Consider the following 18142-nt stretch of genomic DNA (forward strand, 5'->3'; position numbering starts at 1 on the left):
TAATTCTGTGGAACAGTGTCGCCCTGAAGATTTGGATGGCTCCAATTCACACTTACAATTTTGTAAGACTGTTTCCCCAAACATTTGGATCAGGTAAACAGATAAACTCAATGTGCTATTTTTCTGTGCATGGAACTATTTATCTTTGGGTGCTTGGGGTTATATGTGGTGGGTTTTTCTGTTTTAATCCTTGCAAGTGACTGAGTCATTTGTATAAAGTGATAACCCGGACATTAGGTATTGCAAAATCAATATCGGCCATTTCTGACAATGTAAGGAATAAGTGCAAAAAATCACATTGCTGTTCCTGAACTATAGCTCAACCACTGTATACATGCCACCTTTGGGCTGAAAGCATCTTAAGGACCATTGGATAGCAGAAAAGAATTTGCTGCCATCTAAAATTGCATCTGGATTTTTTTATTTAGTCCTATACAAGTTGCCACCCTAAATTTCATTGTATCAAATGTAAATGCAAGCAGGTGAATTCTAAAAATAATGTAAATTCTTCACTGATAGTAAGTATTTAAAGCAAACGGAAAATAATTGTGAATGACACAATATCTTGATTTGAAAACCAAAGTATTAAAAGCTTAACGTACTTTTTTAGGATACAAAACAATAAACATTTTTGATTTTAAAGTAAGGTACATGATTTTTTAAATTTTTCCTCTCTTATTAAACGTTAAATTAAATTAATTAAATTAAATTAAATTAATTTAAGGGGTGTGCATGAGCACAAACGTGCCTACCATTCCTGTCCTACTGTTCTTTTCCTATATATATATATATATATATATATATATATATATATATATATATATATATATATATATATATATATATATATATATATATGCTTATAGTTCCTTGTTTCTCCTCATATATATGTTTATATATTATGTAATCTTTTTGTGTGATGCTTGTGTATATTGTTATGACAAAATTAAATAAATAAAATAAATAAATAAAAATAAAAAATAAATGTTAATAATCTCAGATTGCATGAAATGCATCTGTATGAATTCTTCATACGAATTATTTTTAAAAAAATCTCTGAAATGTTTTAAGGGTTAAACCACCAAGATTAAGGTCAGTTCTTAACGCTAACTCAACTTCTAAAATTTAAAGCTGTAACAAAGAAGTGGTTATTTGGGACGCGTGTATTACGTAATGTTTTCCCTTTCAGATTAACATCCTAGTCGTGCTGGCTGGGAGTTGTAGTTTAAGACATCTGATGGGCACCTGGTTGGTAAAGGCTGATGGATGAAAGAACAATGGATGAAAGCTGCGATCAAAAGAGCTCGCCTACTCGAATTCAGCGAGTAAATCACTCGGAAAGGTATGGAGCCTCTCTCGATCCGGCCTTGGACTACATTTCCCAGAAATCTTTTCAGTGAGACTTACCCCGCCGCGTCTGTTGTCGCTCAAGGAGGGCGGCCTCCGGGCTAGGAAGCGGCTTGCAGCAGTTGAGAATTGGAGACTTCCAGCTTGCAGGGGGGGGAAGGGCCCCGTTCTTGGGGCCATGAGCCGCCTGGGCTCGGTGCAGCAGAAGGTGCCCTGCCTCTTCGTCACTCAAGTGAAGGAGGAGCCCTCGGCCAAGCGGGAGCGCCAGGTACTGGGGTCGGAGTTACCCGCTGGGGTGAAGGGGAACCGCAGGCCTGTCAGGGGAAAAAAAACAAAAACCCTGGGAAGTCTGAATCGGATATTGACTTTTCCAGACCAGTTGCGGGTCTGATAGAACCAGATTACGAGTCTGGCTGCGCGAAAAACAACTTGCAGCGTCTGCAGGGAGGATTCATTCGCGCCGGTTTCTCTCGCCCAGTTTTGCAGCACGCCCACGTGAAACCGCCGTGGATGTGAGGCAAGGAACGACTTTGGATTAAGAGGTAGAGTCGCTTCACCTCTTCCAAAATCTCTGCCACTTTTGCTTCGCGGAGGTATCAGAAGTTGCTTTATACGCAGGACGGCATCCTTGTGAATTACTTAGGTACTGATGGGCCTTTTTTTTTTTTTTAAGGTGCAAATACTTTACAAATCGCGAAATGCGTGAAATACTCTTCACGCTTCAAAAGGAAGCTGGCAAAGTGGAACTCGCCTCCTCAGATTTTTACCTCCTTGTGGGATTAGGTTTTTCAGGGACAATATTGCAAAATATTGTTCCACCAAACATTTCTGCTGGTATAAAACTTTACAGTCAGTTAATTGAATACATTTACTTTCATAAAAGCTATTTGGACAAGTAGATTTTTCAGCAGATTTAAACAACTTTATCCCATCAGGTTATTACAAACATTCCACCTCCACCTGTTTATAATTTTCTGCTATTTATGTTTCTAATTTCAAACTGAGGCTCGGCTACTTTATTATTTACTGAGGTCATCCTTTTTTTAAAAAAACCTTTGATACAAATTTTAAAGTGTTAAAAGAAGACTACATTTGCCAGAAAGTTTACAATGATGATTTTCTTTTCAGACTTTTAAAGTGTTGGCCACCAGCTCAATTAATAAAAAGGCTTTAGCTGCAGATATATACAGTGCAATCCCAACAGAAAAGGTGGATGGAACTTGCTGTTATATAACTACATACAAAGGTAATATAGAAGAATCACATAAAAATGTTATTGTACTAGATATTATGTATGTGAACAGATAGCATGCCCATTTTTGTAAATGATTAATTCAAAATTTTAGGATGTTCCTCTTCCATGTACAGAAAAATGCCAAGACAAGTGGGTCCTGTTCAGCATGGGTTAGTTTCCTAGTAACACTTCAATTTGAATAGTATAATGTAGCTGTCAATCTACAGTCATGTCATATACTATTTAAGCCATAGAAGTGTGTCTATGAAGGTCCCAAATGTTAATATTAGATGGGTACCTTGTCCCAAGAAATTCCAAATATAACCATAACTGAGAGCTTTATCTTGCAGTCTTTTAGTTGAAGACCACTATACTCAAACAGCACATCTTACAACTATTTTTTTTCTTCCTGGTGTTTTCCCACAAGTGCAGGATCTGTTTTTTTAGATCAAGCAATTTGTTGCTAAATACTGGTATGAGACTGTATTATTGGATAATTGCTTAGGTTAGAATATGACAAGTAATCGTAAACAAGGACAGAAATATCCAAGCATGTGCAGGCTATTCATCTTTTTAGGTATTAACTCTAGGTTTTCTAATATGCATGTTCACTTTTGTGTAAAATTTCATTTAGTGATAATTTATATTATTATGATTTATTATAAGGATTTTGAGGAAAGAAACTAATATTAATATGAAATTAATATATTAATATTATAATTAATATAAATTAAGATTCATATGAAATTAATAAGCAAAGTTTAAAAACAAATGTTTCATTTCAGCAAGATTGTCTTGTAAAATATATTGTCCTTTTCTGGGAAACTGTTACCTTGATGTAATAGAAGGGTTCATTAGCTCCAGTGATGAGTATTGAAGTGTCAAACTTCAATACTAGATCTGGAGATAATTATATAAAGATATATAACATGATCAAAACTGAAAAAAACCCATTAATTATGGTGCAGATGTTCAGTGAACATCAGCATTAAGTGATACTGATGAAAGAAAAAAACCAGTAAGGAAGGAATACTGATATAAGAAAATGTACAGATGCTCATCCATTGCACTTATTTCTGATGTAGGCAAACTTTGTCAAGATGTTACTAAGAAAAATAGTTATGCATATAATATAGCTAGCTTAAGATAATGTAGAAAACAACAGGACTACATGAAATAGGTTTACCTTTCTTTCACTGGATATAGCAAGACTTTTGATTTTGTGAATCATGATTGAATATGGAATATTAAAACCAACAGAACATGTGTTCATTCTTAGGACACTTTACAGTGAACAAACGAGCTACTATAAATTACTGGATTTGGAACTACAGCAATTGAGAATAAGAAAGGGTATGCAATAAGGATAATTCTTGTTTCCATTTTCTTTATCTTGTCACTAAATATAGGGATGAGAAGACAGGAAGGCATAGCTATAAGTCAAAACATTAACAATTGGAAATGTGTAGATTACAATACAGAATTGAAGCACACTTAGAAGACTCAGGAAAGCAAAAATGTAGAGTGAAAAATCTGGATTATGCTTGATTGCTGTTATTTCAATTCAGAATGGTGCATCCACTTATAAAATCTAAGTATGAATTATTTTTTATATGCTCATTCCACATGTTTGCTTATTTCTGGAGATATATGCTGCTACAACACCTCACATTACCTTGTTTATGAAATAATTGAAAATATCATCAAACTTTCAATCTCATTGTAGGTCATCCATACCTTTGGGCCCGACTTGATAGAAAACCGAATAAGCAAGCCGAGAAGAAATTTAAGCAGTTTATGTACTCAGCAGAACACTCAAAAGGTAGGGAATTTTTCTGATATACATTGTAACAGAAAAAGGTGATAATGAAGGCATTTCATCTTTGGTTTCCCTTTGTCCTTGAAGAACTATCTAGAGAATATCAGTTCTTGATTAGCAGTAAGTTGAAATGTTTTGATCAAGTTCTGATTGTAGCTACAATGAATTACTAGTTTGAATGTATGAAATGCCACATGCTAAATAAATAAAGTAGTTGGAAGATCTTTTGGTTGTCATTTTGTCAGTGATAGTAGTAAAAATACACTTCAGAAACTTTAAATGGGATCGCAAAAGTAGATGCAGATCAGCAGTTGTCATATTTGCAACCTAATAGCAATGAAAAGTTCTCTCTCTCTCTCTCTCTCTCTCTCTCTCTCACACACACACACACACACACACACACACACACACTTGTCATTGCCAAATTGTTACTTGTTACTTACCCTAAATTGTAAACCTGTTCAAAGGCAGGAGATAGTTAGATGGTAATTTTTACAAAGGTGCTCATATTCTTGCCTACAGGATTTACGTGGAATATTGAAGATGATTTCAGGTCTGTCCCTGAATGCTGGATTCCAGCCAAGGACATAGAATACTACAATGGAAAGCCTTTTCCTGATGAAAACGGACACATTCCAGGTATAAAAATATTATTTAGTACGAGAAATTCTATTCTAAACATCTAAAGTCCTCTTTCATTTTAGAGATTTCATTTATAGTGTTAGTTAGAAATTACTCCAAGAAACTTGTTTTTAGAAAAATCTATAAATTATTTAAATGAAGTCAGATATAATTAACTTTGTACTTTCCAATCTGATGTTGTACAAATCACCACATATAGATATCCTTTACGTGATATCTGTATATGGTGATTTGAACAATATCAGATTGGAAAGTACAAAGTTAATTCTGCCTACTTGATCAGAAGAAAAGGAACTGTGTGCTCTTCTTTTTATCTTTCTTAGGAAAATCCTATTTCTTCCTGATCTTCAAAATATTTCATGAAAAAAACACTTTTCTTTCATTTTGAACTTTTCGTTCATGAACTTTCAAGTTTATTTTTCCTTCTCCAAAAAGAAAATATTAGGTAAAAAACCTTTTCTTTCCTTCATTTTATCAGTGATGTTAAGACCTCCTTTCCATTTTAAAGATAAATCATGTGGGAGGAGGAAAAACTAGATGAATTCAGGTGAATTGGGTAAAACATCCTATCCTATGGATTCTCGTTTAACAGCTTCCCATTTGGCAATAATACAAGCAAAATAAACAATATGTAAGCATCTACCTGGAAAATATATATTCCTTTCCTGAAAATTGTTCACCACAACTTCAGAGTTAAAATTGTTAATGGATTGAAGTCTGCACTATACTAAAAATAGAATTCTTTCCAAATAACTTACTAATGCTGTCAACAAATATACCAATTACCAAAAATTGATAGAGACAATGCTATAGTTATTTACCATAACCATAAGATTAACCTTCCCCAGTCTGGGCATTCTTCAAGTACCAGAATTCCCAGCACTGACTATGCTGGTTGGGCATTCTGAAAGGTAACATTCACATATCTGTAAAGCATTCACGTTTCAACAGTTGCACTAGTTCTTACAAGTTTGATATTCTGCTGTGATACCGTTTGAAAGAAAATTGCAGGTTAACAAATCATGCTTTAAATATTTTCTAGTTAAATTGAGAGTAGAATATTAATTCTTACCATGAGAATCCTTGTGTTTTTATACATACGTAAAAACATTATTCAAAATGTTTTTAACTATACAATAGCCAGAATCACTCTGATAGAGAGGGATGGTTCCTAAAAAGTGCATTATAGTAGGCAGTTTGCTCTTTGTTCTTAAATTATTGATGATGTTGGTTTCTAAATATTACAGTTTTTGTGAGTCATGTAGTTCCTTGGCTTCTGAGTTAGTAGGAGTACTTATTTTTTTTTTTTTTGCATTTATATCCCGCCCTTCTCTGAAGACTCAGGGTGGCTTACACTATGTTAGCAATAGTCTTCATCCATTTGTATGTTATATACAAAGTCAACTTATTGTCCCCAACAATCTGGGTCCTCATTTTACCTACCTTATAAAGGATGGAAGGCTGAGTCAACCTTGGGCCTGGTGGGACTAGAACCTGCAGTAATTGCAAGCAGCTGTGTTAATAACAGACTGTCTTAGCAGCCTGAGCCACCAGAGGGCCCTATTTTGAATACCTCTGTACTCCAAGTGGAAAAAAAAAACATGTTTCATGATTTTTTTGTATTTGAAAATATAAGAATAAGCTGTGGAGTTTTTCCTTTTTGAATTGAAATAAAATTGGATCTTAGTAGAATTCCACTGTTGATTAATGATTATTTTTCAATCACTCATTTTTTGTACAGTAAAACTTACATTTCTCTCACTAATATTTTTATTCATATATCAAGTCAAATCAATCTCAAGTCAGTCAATCTCAAGACAATACTAACATTGTGTTTTATAATAATCAGGTTGGGTGCCAGTAGAAAAAAACAGCAAACTATATTGTTGGCATTCTTCTGCTGTTGATTATGGGTATGAACTTGCTCTCATTCTGAAGCATCATGCTGAGGAACCTGATCTTCTAGAAATCTGTCCAGTACCTTTAAGTGAATTTACAGAGCAGACCCTGGAACTTATTGGAACAAATATTAATGCAAATCCATATGGTAAGCACTTCAACTTTTTTAAAAAAAAGAAAATCAGACAATATAGCAAAACAATTACATTAAAATTACAAATGTAATAATATAGAAATGAAAAATGCACAGTCAAAGTGTAATGAAGTTAATTAGAAAGGAAATCCAGTATTTCAAATCATGAACATAGCATTTGTGTGGAACTGTTTAAAGCAGCATGGACTTTTTTAAGGGCAGCCATATATGACAAATTTAAAGAGTTGCACTAATGAATTAAGTAACAGGAATAATTTTTCCAATTCTAGTATTTAGGTTATTTTCTGAAAATGTTCAATTGTAGAAATAACATACGTTATGACTTATGACTATGACTTTGATGAAATAGTAATAAACTATTAGACAATTCAATCCAGTGATCTCTTAGACAAGATACAATGAAAAACCTAGATACACATAGTGGTATAAATAAATATTTTATGGAAGCAAGTATTATAATGGGATTTTGGAGAAGGAACAATTCAGATTGTGAGGAGTTTCTGTAATAAAATAAAATACGCTAATCATACTTTTCTGAATGTTTTAATAGGTTTAGGAAACAAGAAACATCCTATACACCTTCTTGTGCCACATGGAACATTTAAGATTAAAAATGCACCATCAATAAATCACAATGATATATTGGCTTGGCTTGATGGATGCAAAGAAGGGAAGATTGAAGGAATTGTGTGGCATTGTCCTGATGGAAATTTAATCAAGGTAATCGTGTTTCATTAAGAAATTGTGATTTTTTTCCCCTTTAATGTTCAGAAAGCCTAGTGTCCTGGAGCTTAGGTTACTCTTACCTCCAAATACTTTGCCAAGACTGCCAGGAAAGGAAAATTTCTGTGCACATGTACAGTGTACAAAGGAAAGTGCTGAGAAAAAGCTTCTAAATATATAGTATATATCAATCTTTCAAAGGACATAGCTTCCTTAATGCTTGTGGTAACATGCTTTTTGAAATTATCTCTTTCAAATACTTTTCATAGTCTTTATTTCTTTGCTTGTTTTTTCATATACTGTTCTGAAAGTATTGTCATTAACAGATTATACTGTTAAAACATTATTTTAACTGCTTTTTTTTTCTTTTTCAAATAGCTTCACAGACATCATCTTGGCTTGTCCTGGCCAATTGCGGATCCTTCTTTGACATCAAAACCAGTTACTGTCACTTTCAGTAGAGCCAAGTACAACTTTGAACCAAAGACTCTTTTTCATTATTTTTCAAAGTTGGATGGACAAAGATTTAGTAGTCTTAGAGATATAATAAGTGACTTATGACCAGGTTTCTTCAGAAAATACATTGAATCATCTGTATGTCTGCTTCTTCATTTATAATAATCTAAAGATATTTAAAATGTTGAACTGTAATATAAATTGTATTATGTCTACATATCCTTGATTGTAAAATTATATATGTATATATGTACATACATACACACATACGTACATAACTAGAGAAACTTTAGTAGAAAAGCTATAAAGAAAACTTTAATGTTTCAGCACTTTTATTGCTTCAATCCCTAAAGATGAAATACGCAACATGTTTTTATTCAAGCAGTGAAAGTTAAGTATTAGTCTCACAGGTTCTTTTAGTTTTAAACATACAGATACCTCATTTAAAAAAACCTAATAGTGTATCTATTCTTGCTGGTGCTGTAATATTTTACTTTAGTAGATTTTATGCAATGAAGGCATAAAAAAGAAGAAAACTGTTAGAAACTATATAACCTTACAGTAAGATCTTGTGGTAGTTTACATGCTGCTACCAGCATTGGACTGAATATTAATCAGTCATGAATAGTGCAAGTAAATCATTTTATCTAAAATACATAGAATCAGTCTGATTCTTTGCTTCCATGCATTTTTATAGAAAGGAACCCCTGCACTAATTATGAACAGTTAAAGAACAACTCCCCATTCCGACATCTCTTTTAAAATGTTTAGATAAGATTCTTCATTTATAAAGAGATTTTAATTATCTTAAATAACTATAATATTTGTAGTAGAACTTCATTTACATTAGGATCATGAATGGATATCTGCTTATGCAGTGACTTATTCTGCTATGGCCTGTTTGGAGCTCCTAAAATCTGATGTAGAACATCTCCTAATTCTCGGAACAGATACAAGGAAGCACAACTCCAATCCTGTCAAAACAAAGTAGCATTTTATCTTATTCAAGAAAATCTAACTAATGAAAAATGATCTTGAAGTTTTATAAAACTTTTATTCTCTTTTATTCAACATAACATAACTTTAACATTTTAAATTAGGAATGTAGTATATTGTTTTATTCACAATTCATATATTATTCAAACATAGAAAAATTAATATACTAATAAATTAACACAATTAAAAAACTAACAATTTTATATTATTATAATTCCTTTAATCTTTCTTACTGTTGTCTTCAAACTTGTGGAAGTACTAAACCAGATTAATGAGGTAGGCACTTAAGACTTGAAAGAAACTGTGTAAGAATACATACATATAGCAGAAATAACCTGCATTTTATTGACTTTAAAATAAGTGGGGGGGAAATACCTCACTCATGAGCATGCTTGTCTTCCATGTCAGATAGTTCATTTATCTCTAAATACACAGTATTGGCAAGTTACTTGGAAAGTTTCTTGGAAATGTTTCTTCAAGTATTTAGTCAATAGAAATTCTACCTGGAATGTCTACTTGAACTCCAAATTTTTCAGAAAGTGTTTTCAATTTCTCTTCTAAGACAATATTCTTTTTAACTTCTTCATTATAGTTATATTTTAAATCTTCAATTTCCTCAAAAAAGGCTGGATCAAAGTGGTCCAATTCGTTTTTAAGCTTTCTGATTTCTTCCTAATAAGAAAAAAAAACTTTATAGATTAATCCTAACACACACACAAATCTAAGTATGTTCAGCACAATCCATTAATTTCAACAAATATAACAATTATTATAACGTTACATTTTTCCTATATTTAAAATGTATTCTTAGTTTCCTCATGCCCTATGAATAAAAACATATGTATATCTTCACATTCTAGTTCCAATCTGACATTTTGAAAAGTACAAGTACATAAGATCAATTTAACCAAAAATTAAAACAGTTTGTATTTAATTCATTCCTCACAACATCAACTTCATTTTGCTTCTACCTTTTATAAGTTACAATCCAATATAAGGGAAATTTGTCTTGAAAAAAATATTTTGCTTAACTTGAAAAGTGACAATGTTTAGCAATGAAATGCTATATAATGATTGATTTCAATGCAGCAATATTTTCTAAGCCTATAGATCATATAGGTATTTTGCAAATGACCAATGAAATGAAAAATTACCGTACTAACATGAAGTCGCTGCTGTTCCAAATCTGAAGATTTAAGCTGTGTCTTGAGGTCTGTTATTTCTCCCACTAGTCTGTAGTTTCCAGTCTTCTCTAAGTATTCAAATAGAAATTTACAGATATAAAGGCAAATGAATACACATATTTTCATATATCGAAGAATGTTTGAGAACAGCTGTGTGGTATTAGCTTTTTTTATTCAAGGGTATAATGTATACTTATGTAATTGATAATCGATTGAAAATAGTTATGTAAAAGGGCTATTGGCATAAATACGGAGGGGACTTCAGAAACCTTATATGAACTTCCGTGACTATTAATCATAATTAACAATTCATGGCAACACTGCCCATATTTAATCATACTTAACATTGGTTCTACTTAATGTTTGTACAGGTAAGAGGTCAGTGGCTTTTACATGTTATGAGAGAATCAATCGTACAAGCCCACATGTCTCCTGATCCCAGCAGTAAGAGATTTGAGTACATTAGATCTAAACACCAACACAGATTATTAGGGTTTAAAGCAATCTGGTAGAATAGATTTGCAAATTCACTGAATTTAACTTTTTATGTTCCAAAGAGTAAAAATTCCACTCGTGTTATTTATTCCATTTTATTCTTATGAAAGACATTTTACTTGATAGTCTCTTATAATGCCTATGGATTTTGTCTCCCACCTCCAAATATAAACATTTATCAGATCTTATCACTTGCAGAAAAGTTTCTTGGTTATCAGGAATAATTTGTCGGGAACTGTGATTGCTGAGTATGCTGGCAGCTTTTCTTAGGGATGAAATTCTGCCAATGGTTCTTTGAAAGGTTTCTTTAGTTAGAATATATACTGTAAGTATATATTACCAGCTGCAAGGTCATCTCCTTTAAGTTTTCTTTGATTTTGAGAAGATTCCATCAAGTAAATTAGTTCTCCTTTTTCCTTTTCCAAATGATCAATAGTTAATCTACAAGCAAACAAAATAAAAAGCAGAAGTCGATGCAGCTTTTGCTAATGTTTTTGTTCTATTTTACAAAGGAAACGTTTTGTGTGCTTTACCTGAGAAGCTGATTTTCTCTGACATATTCTTGCTCTGTTCTGGTACCCTCAGGAACACTTTTGAGGACCTCAGCCTTTGCATGAAAAGAAAAGTTTCATTTTAATATTAAGAATTTTTCACTATGAGAAAATTCTAAGTTAAACAATGAAATAGACTTCAGTGCAATGATTCAGGTATTGAACTGAAGTCGAGGAAAGCTCATCTAGAGTCCACAGTGATAATGAAATTTACAAGATGATTTTGATATTTTGCCAATTTGACACACCAAGTCAATTCAATTTTCATGTGTGCCACTTTCAGTTTACAAAAGTAAAATAACATAAATAAGCTACAAGGTATCTTGCAGAAATGTGTCATTTCTCTTTTCTGCCATTCTTTGAGTAAATTGATAAAAAGAAAAGCTTACTACAGAAGAGGAGCTTATCCTGTTATGGGATAGAGATCCTTACTGTTAATCTCATCGTCAAACTGATTTAAAAAGTATATAAAAGAACTCAGTAACTATTGTTTTGCAAAGTGAAGCAAATGAGCAATTGTGAAGGAATGAGCCTTCACATATCCTCTGTGACTTTTGTGTGCCTGATCTCAATTCCATATTAAACAATACTAAGAGATTAAAAGCAATATACAATAAAATAGTCCATGCCAATCAGGAACAATTAAAAGGATAGGATTTTAAAAGGATTTATAAAGCTTTAATCTCCTGATCAGAAATGTCCATTCTAGGAAGTTTTTCCCCAGTAATCAGAAAACCAGGAGTGGAATGGAATAACCTGCTCTTTAGATACCAATCAGAAAAAAAACAAAACAATGTACTTACAAAGGAAGAAACTACTTTAAAACCTCAGTAAAATATAAATGCCCATTTTCCCATTATGCCCACACTAAATTTTACTTTAGTTTGGCATAGTAGTTAAGGTGTGAGTTCTGGTCCAACTCAGCCACAAAGTTAGCTGGGAGACCTTGGGCAAACCACTTCTGAAAAAAATGTGCCAAGAAAACAGCAGGAACTTGCCAGGCAGCTGCCAGGAGCTGACCTGAGGGTACCAAATAAATAAAAATAAAATCTTACTTGTTCTTTAAGATAATCTTCTTCACTCCATGTTGGCTTTTGTAATTTCTGTTTAAGATCACTAATTGTTTGGTTTTTTCTGGCAATTTCAGATTCCATTTCTTTGAGTTTATTTTCAAACATCCTGAAAGTAGAAAAACAAAAATAATGGACAGTACTGATTCCCACTGATCTCATTCAAAGAAAATAAGATTATTTAAGAAAATAAGATTATATACGATGCACTGGTTTATCAATTGGTTTACAATTTTTAAAAATCATACATGATACACAATACATACTGAATTGTTCACATTGCAGTGGACAGAAATACATATTTCTACAATAAATAAACACAGATTAACAGTTCAACATGATTATTCTGAAGAATATTTTGTATAGCTTCCCAAATCAACTTTTTAAATATACAAAATAATAAAAAGGACCTTGTCACATGCTCTAGATGTATTCTAAAGATGCAAAATCCTGCTATTAATTGATAAGTTTTTCATTAACAAAAAGTTTCCAAATTTTGAAACTTATTAAAAAGTGCCAATAAACTTGAAAAATAAATTAACAGTTTTTGAAATCTTGGGGGAAATGGATATATATTTATTTTCCATTATTTAGTTCCAGAGTTATCCTTTACTTCAGGGGTCTCCAACCTTGGCAACTTTAAGCCTGGCAGACTTCAACTCCCAGAATTCCCCAGCCAGCAAAGCAAAGCTGGCTGGGGGATTCTGGGAGTTGAAGTCCGTCAGGCTTAAAATTGCCAAGGTTGGAGACCCCTGCTTTACTTTATAATGATAATTGGATGAGAATTTCTATTGCTAAATTGTGATCATAAAGCAAGACATCATATGACCATGCCATTGTTAAGAGAAAATCACGGGCCATTCAGTGAGAATCTTGTGATCTTGTGACCTGCCAGCTACCTGGGTTAAAAAACAGCAGCAGAATTCCTACGTTCCATGTAGGAAGCCAGCAGAGAATGTCAGAAATGGTGAACATGTGACTGTGGGATGCTGCAACTATTGTGTGAGCTGGTTGTCAAGTGCCCAGATCACATGAACATGACTACAGAGGTGCTGGAAAAACTGAAACTCCAAGGATTGGTTGTAAATACCACTCATTTAACGCTGTCACAATTTAGGCTGTTGAATGAGTGGTTGTTAACAGACAACAACCTGTACCTTGTTATAACTATGGATTTCCAATTCTTGGTGTCAGTGTCTTCAAGTTTTGGGATTCTGCTTTCTGCTAAATTTAATTTCTTTGTTGTCTCTTCCAATTCCACATTCAGTTTTTCATTTATTATTTCAAGGTTATTCTTTGCCATTCGCAATTTTTCTGCATTTTCTATTTCCTATTGACACAAAAAAATATATTATCAAATTGAAACATGTTTCCAAATTAAGCTTGGAACGAACACTATGCCTGCGAGTTCCTTTCTTATCAATGATGCATATGCCACAACAAATCATATTTCTTGAAACTAATTTTCCATTAAATCTGAAATAATGTGGTTTAGTTTAATTATTCTAATTTACTAATCCTTATTAATGAGGAAGCCATGATTTGCTTGTATATCAAGTTTAAGGGTTCTGTTTTCAAAATGGGAAAGACTGAGCCCAGCTTATCTATAATTTCAAGTATTATAAATAATATACAGATTGAGAAATAATATAGATTAATAATCTATTGCAATTTTTTTAAAAAAATAAAGGTGCTTCCTCAAAAATGCAACCAATGTTGTCACCTAACCCTAGATAGAATCAAACTATATTGAAATTTGTCATACAATATTTATATGTATATTTACCTTTTTCAACTCTTTACGTATTCTGTCATTTTCAGCAATGATTTTTTCTGTGCCTTTAGTCTTCAGTTCATATCGTGCACTTAATTCACTTCCAAAGTGAAGTTTCAGTTTTTCCATTTCAGACTTAGTATTTTATAAATAAATGAAAAAAGGAATATTATGTCACAAATTGTTCATATTATTAAAATCTGAAAAAGCATAGTATTTATTTGTATATGTAAAGCTTTTATCAATTTCTAGAGTTGTATTCACTTAAAATAGTTTTTTTTTAAAAAAATATTTTTTTCACATACACTGTATTATCCAACTTCTAGAACAATTAGGATGATCCAAACTATAATTTATAATTAGAAGTTCTAAAAGTAGAAATAAAACAGGAAAAGAGAATAGTAGATGAAGAGTTATTAATAAGACAGCTATCTCGTGAGTTCTGGGATCCCAAGGACTTCAACCAGGGACCTTTGTAAGCTCAGGAGTAATGAGACCACCTTCATAAATCACTGTATATTTTTCAGATTAAATATTAAAACAAAAAAGCCTTTAAAATAGCATATGTTACCCTTAAGTCCTCATTTTCTTGCTCAAGTTTGGCAACTTTTTCATTAGAGACTACTCCAGGGGCCCTTTTTAGCTCTTCATTTTCTCTTTGGACTCTCTCTACAACTTTTTTCATCAAGCCAATTGTTTTCTCTAATTCTGGAATTGTTTTCCCACTTCTTCCAGCCTACATGAAGAAATAAGAGATGAATATATACATACACATACATTCACAGACTTATATGTAAGGCTGATATCTATGTGGTAATAATTTCTATTAATCTAGAAATACCATTTTCATTATATATAAAGTCTCCAATAAAATATTTCTAACTATATTAACGTTCTTATTTGGGATATCTGCTTGCTATAGATATTTATTTCAATATTAGTATTGTTTAGAATACATGGTTCTATCACTCTATAATTACATAATACAAAAATATGAGGTATAACAATAAATGCAAACCAGTTATTTAGCAGCATTTTTTTCTGTTCTTTGTAACATTGCAAGATGTGAAGTACTTTTTAGGAACAATGTGAACAAATTCTTTTGCAGTGAAACACACAGATGAAAGCAAACCTATTTTGGTTTCATATTGTGACAAAGAAAATCTATAAAGCATAATAAGACAAGTCATTTACACCTACTTGTATATTAATGTCTCCACTAATCATCAGAGAAAATTGAAGCAAAATCAGATTTTGCTTCATTCCCACATATTTCTAATATAGTTAAGAACTCTGTGTTCTTATTAAAATTTACAGTTAAATGCAACTATGAAATGAAAAAAAACATTTTTCATGGTTACAGCTAAGAAATATTGCAGCCTGGACATCTGTGGGAAGACAATTTATCCCCTCATGTGATAAAGATGCTTATTCTGGAATCAGAAGTGGATTAAATGCTGTCTGCTTGAACAAACAAAAGCTAAGGGTTATAAATAACTGCCTCTATTATAATCAGATTCCATGTTCTATAACTCATTTTGTACATTTTGTGGACTCATCTAATTATACTGTAATAATGAAAACTTGCCTGAATTTTACAGGCTTATTTCCTCTAAAAACCTGGATGGGACTAGCTACTAAGAGCCCTGGTGGCGCAGTGGTTAGAATGCAGTATTGCAGGCTAATTCTGCTGACTGCCAGCAGTTTGATTCTCACTGGCTCAAGGTTGACTCAACCTTCTATCCTTCCAAGTTCAGTAAAATGAAGTCCCAGATTAACTGATTAGAGTGGGCTGTAAAACAATGTAAAGTCTATATAAATCTATAGTGCTATTGCTATTGCTACTACACCAACTCTGCTTGCTGTGAGATAGTGATCTACTACATAGAATCCATAGGTTTTTGGGTTCTGGACGGTTACATTTAGCTAAATGAATACTGGTGAATTTGATGTGAATGGAATCTTCTGGTCTTTTTGACATGATACAGTTCTTCCTATGTACTAAGATATAATTGTAAAAAAATATTTTTGTAACATATAACCATATACAACTGATATAGTAATCGATACATTATTTTTATTCCTATTTAAATTTTGTCTCAGTTTTTAGTAAATCTTATGCTCTACTATTATAGGCAAAACAAATTATACCTCTCTACCTTGGGATAAGAAACTTGTCATTGCTGAAAGCCAAAGATCTTCTATATTTTAATGCAGTTAATACAAGTTCTTAGTATTTATAAGTTTCATTCCTGTACCCTTTTATAAATTCTATCATTTAATCTTACCCCTCTGACACTGCCTAATTTCCGCTCAGCTTCTCCCTTTTCTCGCTTCAGGAGTTCACACATTTCTTTTAAATCAGCTACTTGATTCTATTGAAAAAATAAAATGATAATCTCATTCTACAGAACACTTCTTTGAAAATAAAAATGTACAGTAAAATGGAAAATTCAAAATATATATAAAGAAGTTAGGCTTCTCTGCAAAATTCATCCTATTACAAAGGTATCTGGATACATGCAACAAAGGATTCTATGTTCACAACGAACTTCTTTCCAGTTATCTACTAAATACATACTTATTAATAATAATTCTAATCATTTACAGTATGTATTTAACTACTGTAATTATTTTCATTCATAATACCAAACCAACACTGTGTCACTCTGTGACAGCCTGCTAACTTTTGAATTAGACAATTTACATTATGAAAGAAGAATGTGAATACAATGTTATTCAGGGTAATAATTCGTAAGGATTGTGTTCTCACTAATCACTAGAGATTTCAATATTCCAAAGCTTTTGGAAAAAGGAGGAATTGGTGATAAAACCACTTTATTATAATCACAGTAAAGTAGTATAAAGACAAATGCCATAATTGAGAGAAAAGAAACCATGTACCCAGCAGATTTTGCTATGGAAATCCAGAATCTAAACAAAAATTGTATAAATATTTGATGTTAACATGTATTGCCTGATCAAAATTAATTTTAATGAGCTGCAAATATGAATTTCTTTGAAACAAAGGATATTGTATAATCTACAATCATAGTCATATCTCATAAAACAATTTCATTGTCAAATAATTTATTTCCAATAGCAATCTAAGATACAGGAATATATACAGAAATTGATCCTTTGATATATCTGAGCAGTTGTTACAATTCCTTTTAAAAAAAATATGAAACCTAGTAATTTTCTGCAGACCATCAGATTCATAAAAAGAAAAATATACCTTTAATCTTGGCAAGTCCTTATTGGCTTGTTCTAACTGGAATCGTAACTCCATATTTTCAGATGACAATATTAGATTCTCCTTTTGAAGCTCTTGTTCTTTTTGATGTTGATCATCTGATCCTATCCCTGATGTCTTCAGAAGAAAGTTATAATAAATGTTGGCATTAATAATTAATAATATTAATTATTCATAATTCATAGTTGGCATTTTAAGGTATTTTACAAATAGCAATAGTATTAAAGAATACTTAAATCTTTAATTAAGTACTAATTAAAGAATCAATACTTTAATTAAGTATTAAAGAATACTTAATGGAACCTTAATTATATTACCCATAATTCTGATGACAGTAAGCAAAGGAGCAACTGCTACTATAAAGAAAATGTGTATACAATCCCTTCAAACTTATTCACAGTTTTTATCCAAAACATGATCTTGCCAAGGTAGCATATAAAAACCAAGATGTCTAAAAAGTAACTCTACAATCTATTATTTAAAAGATTTCAACAACCCTGAATAGTTTATAGAAACAACGTAAATACAATAATATTTTTTCC

The 18142-nt window shown here is 32.1% G+C and overlaps 3 protein-coding genes across 5 annotated transcripts in view; 1 reads left to right on the forward strand and 2 right to left on the reverse strand.

The window, feature by feature from the left end:
* C7H12orf50 (chromosome 7 C12orf50 homolog) overlaps positions 1-1538 on the reverse strand; it is a 39432-nt gene extending 37894 nt beyond the window's left edge. The window contains exon 1 of one of the 2 annotated variants that reach the window (XM_058189552.1): positions 1408-1538. In XM_058189552.1, coding sequence (XP_058045535.1) covers positions 1408-1527 — 120 coding nt within the window. In that variant the 5' untranslated portion in view covers positions 1528-1538. The remainder of the gene's footprint in view (positions 1-1407) is intronic. The other variant, XM_058189553.1, reaches the window with a different exon arrangement.
* Positions 1483-9699, forward strand: RLIG1 (RNA 5'-phosphate and 3'-OH ligase 1). Its single transcript, XM_058189554.1, has 7 exons — positions 1483-1615; positions 2476-2593; positions 4308-4403; positions 4923-5039; positions 6892-7089; positions 7646-7815; positions 8197-9699. The coding sequence occupies exons 1-7, from the start codon at positions 1526-1528 to the stop codon at positions 8377-8379; spliced, it is 972 nt and encodes a 323-aa protein (XP_058045537.1). The 5' UTR covers positions 1483-1525; the 3' UTR covers positions 8380-9699.
* Positions 9700-9721: 22 nt separating this feature from the next.
* CEP290 (centrosomal protein 290) overlaps positions 9722-18142 on the reverse strand; it is a 61239-nt gene continuing 52818 nt past the window's right edge. For both annotated transcript variants that reach the window (XM_058189545.1, XM_058189544.1), the window contains 10 exons: positions 17583-17717; positions 16633-16719; positions 14916-15080; positions 14357-14479; positions 13728-13900; positions 12556-12679; positions 11483-11556; positions 11290-11390; positions 10434-10522; positions 9722-9942 (listed from right to left, as the gene is read on the reverse strand). In XM_058189545.1, coding sequence (XP_058045528.1) covers positions 9754-9942; positions 10434-10522; positions 11290-11390; positions 11483-11556; positions 12556-12679; positions 13728-13900; positions 14357-14479; positions 14916-15080; positions 16633-16719; positions 17583-17717 — 1260 coding nt within the window. In that variant the 3' untranslated portion in view covers positions 9722-9753. The remainder of the gene's footprint in view (positions 9943-10433; positions 10523-11289; positions 11391-11482; positions 11557-12555; positions 12680-13727; positions 13901-14356; positions 14480-14915; positions 15081-16632; positions 16720-17582; positions 17718-18142) is intronic.

Source organism: Ahaetulla prasina, chromosome 7 (assembly GCF_028640845.1).
Source record: "Ahaetulla prasina isolate Xishuangbanna chromosome 7, ASM2864084v1, whole genome shotgun sequence".
Classification (NCBI taxonomy): domain Eukaryota; kingdom Metazoa; phylum Chordata; class Lepidosauria; order Squamata; family Colubridae; genus Ahaetulla; species Ahaetulla prasina.

Bases quoted from the DNA above. Each gene is read 5' to 3' on its own strand.
- RLIG1 (XM_058189554.1), top strand. From the start codon at position 1,526: ATGAGCCGCCTGGGCTCGGTGCAGCAGAAGGTGCCCTGCCTCTTCGTC. The intron at 4,404-4,922 runs GTAGGGAATTTT...TCTTGCCTACAG, and splicing joins CTCAGCAGAACACTCAAAAG to GATTTACGTGGAATATTGAA. The intron at 5,040-6,891 runs GTATAAAAATAT...TATAATAATCAG, and splicing joins TGAAAACGGACACATTCCAG to GTTGGGTGCCAGTAGAAAAA.